The 6,000-nt window shown below is 54.9% G+C and overlaps 1 protein-coding gene and 1 pseudogene across 1 annotated transcript; both read right to left on the bottom strand.

The window, feature by feature from the left end:
- Positions 1 to 810: 810 nt before the first annotated feature.
- Positions 811 to 2,194, bottom strand: LOC125516641 (annotated as a pseudogene).
- Positions 2,195 to 2,865: 671 nt separating this feature from the next.
- On the bottom strand, positions 2,866 to 5,296 carry LOC125516051 (peroxidase P7-like). Its single transcript, XM_048681537.1, has 3 exons — positions 4,935 to 5,296; positions 4,648 to 4,839; positions 2,866 to 3,854 (listed from the first exon to the last, which is right to left on the bottom strand). The coding sequence occupies exons 1-3, from the start codon at positions 5,160 to 5,162 to the stop codon at positions 3,297 to 3,299; spliced, it is 978 nt and encodes a 325-aa protein (XP_048537494.1). The 5' UTR covers positions 5,163 to 5,296; the 3' UTR covers positions 2,866 to 3,296.
- Positions 5,297 to 6,000: the final 704 nt, after the last annotated feature.

Here is a 6,000-nt window from a genome sequence, read left to right as displayed (position 1 = left end):
ACGTCCTACTAGGTCAGCCCACCACCGGCTCCCTGTAGGAGCTGCACACGGGCGAGGTTGCCTTTCGCCTTGCTATAAGCGAGGCATAGGCGTGCCGTCCTTTTTTGCCCCTGAAACGGTGAATAAAAGATCCCTCCTCCTCCTACCTCTGCCAGAGAAGGTTGCACGGTAGCATGAATAGAGAATGCTACACGCATGTGCAGCCATGGAGCCACCTCTTCCCCTCCATATAGGACTTAATTAATTCATCCTTTCTACATGGTTTGGACATGAAATCACCAGATACTTATACATAGAACCCATTCAGATAACTAATTTCTCACTTGAGATGCCTTCATCACTCCAACTTCACGTGGTGCACTGGATGCCACTAGTTGACATTGATCGTCCTATTCCTCCACCTCCTAATTAAAGAAAACCCGAGGAGGGAACTGCATGTCTCATTCTCCTCCTCCTCCACTTTAGTTCATGAAGTTTGTCCTGATAAGTTCTCTATAGCCCGCACCATGCACTTCTTTCTTAGAGCATCTCCAACAGGCGCCCAACGCGCCGCATGGTAAAAATGGATTTGGCGCGCGCCCATCGTCTAGTTTGACGCGGCGCGCAGCGTTTGCTCCAACAGCCGCGCTGAAAAGCCGCGCGCGCGCAGCTCCAGCAGGCGCGGTAAAATACAGCGCGCGCTCATTCTACAATATTTTTTAAATTAAACTTATATAGATAAAAAAATGATGTAAAGATATTTTACATCGGTGCAACTACTACGGCATAGATAGATAGATAAAAACTACTACGGCATACATAGCTAGAAAACTACTCCAAGTCGCTATCATCACCATCATCACTCTCGTCGGTGTCGTCCGAGGTTGAGAGCCATATGTCGTCCCAGCGTTCATCGTCCGAGGTGAAGAATGACCTCCCACCTGCGGAGACGATGTCGCACTGCTCGTTCGCCACTGCCTTCCGCTGACGCCGGTCCACCCGCTCCGAGCGGCGCCTTACCGTCCTCTTCGTCCAGTAGGCACGCTCGGCGTCGACGTCCTCTAGGTGGCGACGGCGCCACTCCGCCATGGCTCGCTCGTCCTCTTCAGTGACGAGGAGACGACGCTGCCGCCGAGAGTGGTCGGCACGGTCCATGTCCGTGATGAGACGCGGCGGAGGGGCGAGGCGCTGCGCCTCCTCGCGCGTGAAGACGTCCCGGAAATTCATCTGCGACCGGGGCCTCTACAAGCGCCACGCCGCCGCCTCGTACGCACGGACCGCCTCGCGCGCGCTCCGGAACGTCCCGAGGCCGAGCCGGACGTCGCCGGACCGTATCTCGGCGGAGTACCAGCCGTTGGGGCGCTCGCGGACGCCGCGAAAGCCCGAAGCACCCCGGCGGCGCGGTGGTGGCGCAAAAAGCGGCGAAGCGGCGAGGTTGCGAGGAGGAGGGCGCGTGGCTGTTCTATGCGCGTGGCGAAGCGCGGGACTTTATAGGCGCGCGTGAAGCGGCGCGCCAAATCTACCACGCCGCGTGCCGCTTTCTCCCGCGCATGCGCAAACGCTTCCCGCGCGCGGTAACTTCCCGCCACCGCTGGAGCGTGTGGAACCAACCGGCGCGCGCGAAAAACTGATTTTACCGCGCGGGCACGCATTTTGCCGCGCCTGTTGGAGATGCTCTTAGTGCTACTGGTGACTTCATTGGCAGGCAGTGGCGGAGCGAGGAAATTAAGATTAGGGGGGCCAAATGACTCAAATTTTTTATTGGAGGGCCAAACTACACTGATACATGTTTTTCCCCTAATTTTTGCACGGTTCATCCTGAAACTAATAGCAAATCAGGGATGTTAGGGGGGGGGGGGGGGGGGGGGGGGGGGGGGGGGGGCGGGCCTGCTGGTCCCCCTGTCTCCGCCACTGTCGGGCAGGTACGTCATCTAAGTCGCTTCCCTAGCATTTATGTTCACTATAGGACTTATCTTAATATCATGTACCTCCAGGACAAGGTGGTGCATCATATCTCTGTCGCTGGCCGCCCGCACGATGGAGCCGTTCCGCTGCCACCGTTTGGGACAGACAACTCTGTCACCAGAGGACTCTTCCGGTGATTCCATCCGCGTCACGTCATACGCCAAGCTTATCATAGTATGACTTCATACTCGTCCGCAGCAGAGTATGCTTCCCCAACCACCGTCGTCGGCGTGAACCGAATGGTGCCCATCGCACTGGCATGGTTGGCTATTTTCTGAATATCTCGAGGGAAACATGAGAAATGACATATATGACTATGTTAACCAAGTGGTGGAATTAGATTGATAGTTTTTTTAACTTGTGGCACACTTTATTAAAAAAAAATTAGTTACATCTTTAACCAGCTCGGGTAAGAGAAAACCTGGAGGTTCATCACCCCAAGAAATAACAACTTGGGAATCAAAAGACTTTCTTGCTAAAGAGTGTGCCATCATGTTTGCCTCTCTTGTGTAGTGAACAAAAGAGACTGATCCAATCCTCTTCGCCATATGGAAGCAATCAGCAAGGATAACTGTATATGGACTGAGTATTTCAGGCACCCCATTGCAAGTATTCATAAGCCCTAGGCAATCAGATTCAAAAACAACTCGTGGGCATCCTAGTTCATCCGCAAGTATCATTCCGTTTCTCGGAGTTAACCCCTCCGCTGAAGGGGCGTCGAGCACATGATTAGCTGGGTTTTAGAATAGATTTGTTCATAGTGCTTGGCTCTGTGGTCGGGCTTGGCAAGGCCCGGCCCAACCCGGTCAATGCCCTAGTTTCATAGGACGTATGTTCAGTTGAAGATCCCATCGAGAGAACTGTACTCTTACCCGCAATGCCCGGGTTTGGTACAGCCTTGATGAAACACACCACATGACATGAGCAAAGTGTCCTTTCTTATTATTAATTTCTTTCCTTGCAAAACAATCATCGTTGGAGCCACGTACGTACTTACAAAGACTTACATCTGAAACTATAATCATGATATGGTACAGATAAAGAATGCACCCGACTTACCAAAGCAATGCCGACGCCGTGACGTGTCGCCGCCGGCGACACGCACGGCCCCCCTGGTGAGCAATCAAAACTTGACGAGAAAAAAGACATGCACGAGCCCCGGTCCCGTACGTTCCTCCCCTCACCTGACAGCGCCACTCCACCAAATCATGTCGTTGCCTTCCCTTCCTTCCTTCACACTCCACCCTCTCCCCCACCAGAAAAAAAGCAACACCGTCCGGCGGCCTAATGCTACTAGCTGGCAATGCCGAGCGAACCCCACGAATCTCGGGGAGTTCGTTCGTGGTACTCCTTTAGTTGGGCTTCCGGCAGTTGTTGCGGATCTCGCCGTTGGATCCGGTGAGCGGGCTGATGTTGCCCATCTTGATCATGGCGGTGACGAAGTCGGCCGAGAAGGCGCCGCCGTTGCCGGCGTACTGCTGCGCGATGGAGTCCACGGGCCCGCCGTTGAAGAGCTCCTGGTCCGAGTGAAGGAGGCCGAAGCGGCTCAGCAGGTTCCGGAAGTAGCCGTTGTCGAAGCGCACGGAGCTGAAGGCGTCCAGCGGGGCCAGGTTGCCGTCGCCCACGCCGCCCTGCGCCGGGCACACCTGCCGCCGCCGCGTCGCGAACCCGGCATTGATGTTGCTGTCGTTGTACACGCGCGACCGGAAGCTCGCGCACCGCGCCGCGCCGATCGTGTGCGCGCCGGACAGCGCCACCATGTCGCGGGAGTCCAGCCCCTTGGACGCGAACGCCGAGATCAGCGTGGCCGCGCTCGACGACGGCGACGGCAGGTTGCTGTTCGCCGCTGCCTGAGTCGTCGTGCGCGCGTCCCGCCGGCCCAGCGGCACCCCCCACGACGGCCCGCCCAGCTGCACATGCACGCACGTACGTCATCATCATGTGAGCAAATAGGCACATGCGGTAATCAAGCAAGTACGGATAGTAACTACATGCTCATATACTGAGCAATTATTCATACACGACAAAATTGATAGATCAAGTAGCTCAAAAGACAGTGAACTTAGTTTGTTTCCTTTCACTCCTGTTTAAGTTATAGACTTAGCATGGGTGTGCCTATTTTTTCTCAATTATTTCAGACTTTCGAGCGATGTTTGTTTAGCTAGATCGAGACAGTGTTTAGCCAAGTACGTCGTGGTGAAATGTCTACATCTGTACCATGTTCGTTATTAAAAAAAACGCGTGGTCTCAGTCTCTCTTGCTCCCAACGACAGGGGTACACGTGCATGTATTCACAGTGTAATCTCTACGTACGTCAGTGTGATGAAATGTCCACATCTGTACCATGTTCGTTACTATATAAAAAAAATGCTAACCCACATCAGAAGATCAAGTTGCCAACATCATGCATGCAGCGGCAACAACCTCACCGTAAAGCGGGTTCTGCGAGGCTAGCCCGCCCACATGTGCTGACTAGTGCTCGTTTGTCGCGCGTGCGTTGTTAAAAAGACGATGGAATAAGTGAACCCTTTTGGCCAAGGCGATCGAGTGCCTAGTTCGGCGCTTTTTCCTCTCTGAAATAATAAGGCGACAGCTAGTTCGCTGTACGGGTGTCGGCAGGCGGACGTAAATAAACAGATCTATATATCTCCACGGGGATGTCGTGCATGCGTGCATGGTAAGTAGCGAGCGAGCTTAAATTACCAGGTTAACGCCGTCGCGCGCGGCGACGGCGAGGATGTCGGCGCAGGACACGGTGCCGGGGCACGCCGCGTCGACCCGGGACTTGATGGCGTCGATCACCTCGAAGCCGCGCAGCGAGTTGGCGTTCGGCCCGGCGTTCTTCTCCCCCGTCAGCGTCGCCGAGTCGTCCAGCAGCACCGAGCCGTCGCAGCCCTGCGCGCGGCCATGGATTTGAAATGGACATGAGACCATTTGCAGCGTATGGATGGAGGTAGAAGAGTAGCAGGAAGGAACTTTCGGCGACGTACGTTGACGAAGCAGTCGTGGAAGAAGAGGCGGAGGATGGAGGCGCCCATGCGCGGCTCCTGCTGGACGGCGGACACCATGCCCGACCTCACAATGGACTCCAGGCTCGCGCAGCTGCCGCTGTAGAAGGACGTCGAGAGCTGCGCCACGGCGGCGGGGGCGAGCAGCGAGGTGACGGCGGCGAGCACCGCGGCCACGGCCACCGCTCTCCTCGACATGGCAGCTGCCATTAATGGCGAGCTTGGTATAGCAGTGCTATAGTATTAGTTCCCCCGGCCCTCCCTCGCAGCCTCTCCAGTTCCTTTACGACTTGGAGACGAGTAGCAGTGGCAGCGGTCAGTGGAGTGGTACCACCTCTAAGCTGCCGCTAACCCGTGAACTATATAGTGTCCATTCCTGCGGTTGTTACCAGGGGACCCGAAGGAAAAATGAACCATACTGATCACGGGCGGGCTGCGCAAGTTGTGAGACTGGCGAGGATCCCGTCGGCCATTCCATTCGTGACAGCTCTTAATGAGCTGCGATCCTATCATGCATCCATTATACCCTAGTACTCCTACATTATATCACACGGTCTTACGGGCGCGCCAACGGAAAATGATCGTGCCTAGAAAATGATCCTTACAAGCAACAGCACTGCACGGATTAAACTGCTCAGTTTTCTGAACACCTCCTTCCAAGAACTAACTCTTCCGTATACTGCTCCCTTTGCCCGAAATTAGTTGACGCTCACACGGATGTATCTAGATTCGTTCCGGACGGTGGAAGTGTGTATTTTGGTGTAACTATCTTTGCCTTCTGGTGTGCCCTTACAAGAGTTAGTTAGTACGGGGCGTTTGGTAATGCAGGTGGTTGGTTGGGGCTAACGAGGTCACTGTGCGCGTGGGGTCCGGCAACACCAAGCATATCATCTGGCATGTGCCTTTACGTGGCTGTTGTCAACTTTTTCTTGGACCCGGCCAGCCGAGCCCGTACGCCCCTTGATTAGGAAATGCCAAATCTCCCTCCTATCAGCACCCATCCGCACCACGTACGTAGCTTGTATCGAGACACGGCGTGCGTTGGCGC

Source organism: Triticum urartu, chromosome 6, assembly GCF_003073215.2.
Source record: "Triticum urartu cultivar G1812 chromosome 6, Tu2.1, whole genome shotgun sequence".
NCBI lineage: Eukaryota > Viridiplantae > Streptophyta > Magnoliopsida > Poales > Poaceae > Triticum > Triticum urartu.
The sequence above is the reverse complement of the archived record's forward strand: the minus strand, read 5'-3'. Positions and strand labels throughout refer to the sequence as shown.

Coding starts and splice junctions, on each gene's coding strand:
- LOC125516051 (XM_048681537.1), bottom strand. CDS start 5,162: ATGGCAGCTGCCATGTCGAGGAGAGCGGTGGCCGTGGCCGCGGTGCTC. Junction 4,840..4,934: donor TCCACGACTGCTTCGTCAAC/GTACGTCGCCGA, acceptor GGCCGCGCGCAG/GGCTGCGACGGCTCGGTGCT. Junction 3,855..4,647: donor CGCGCGACGGCGTTAACCTG/GTAATTTAAGCT, acceptor GTGCATGTGCAG/CTGGGCGGGCCGTCGTGGGG.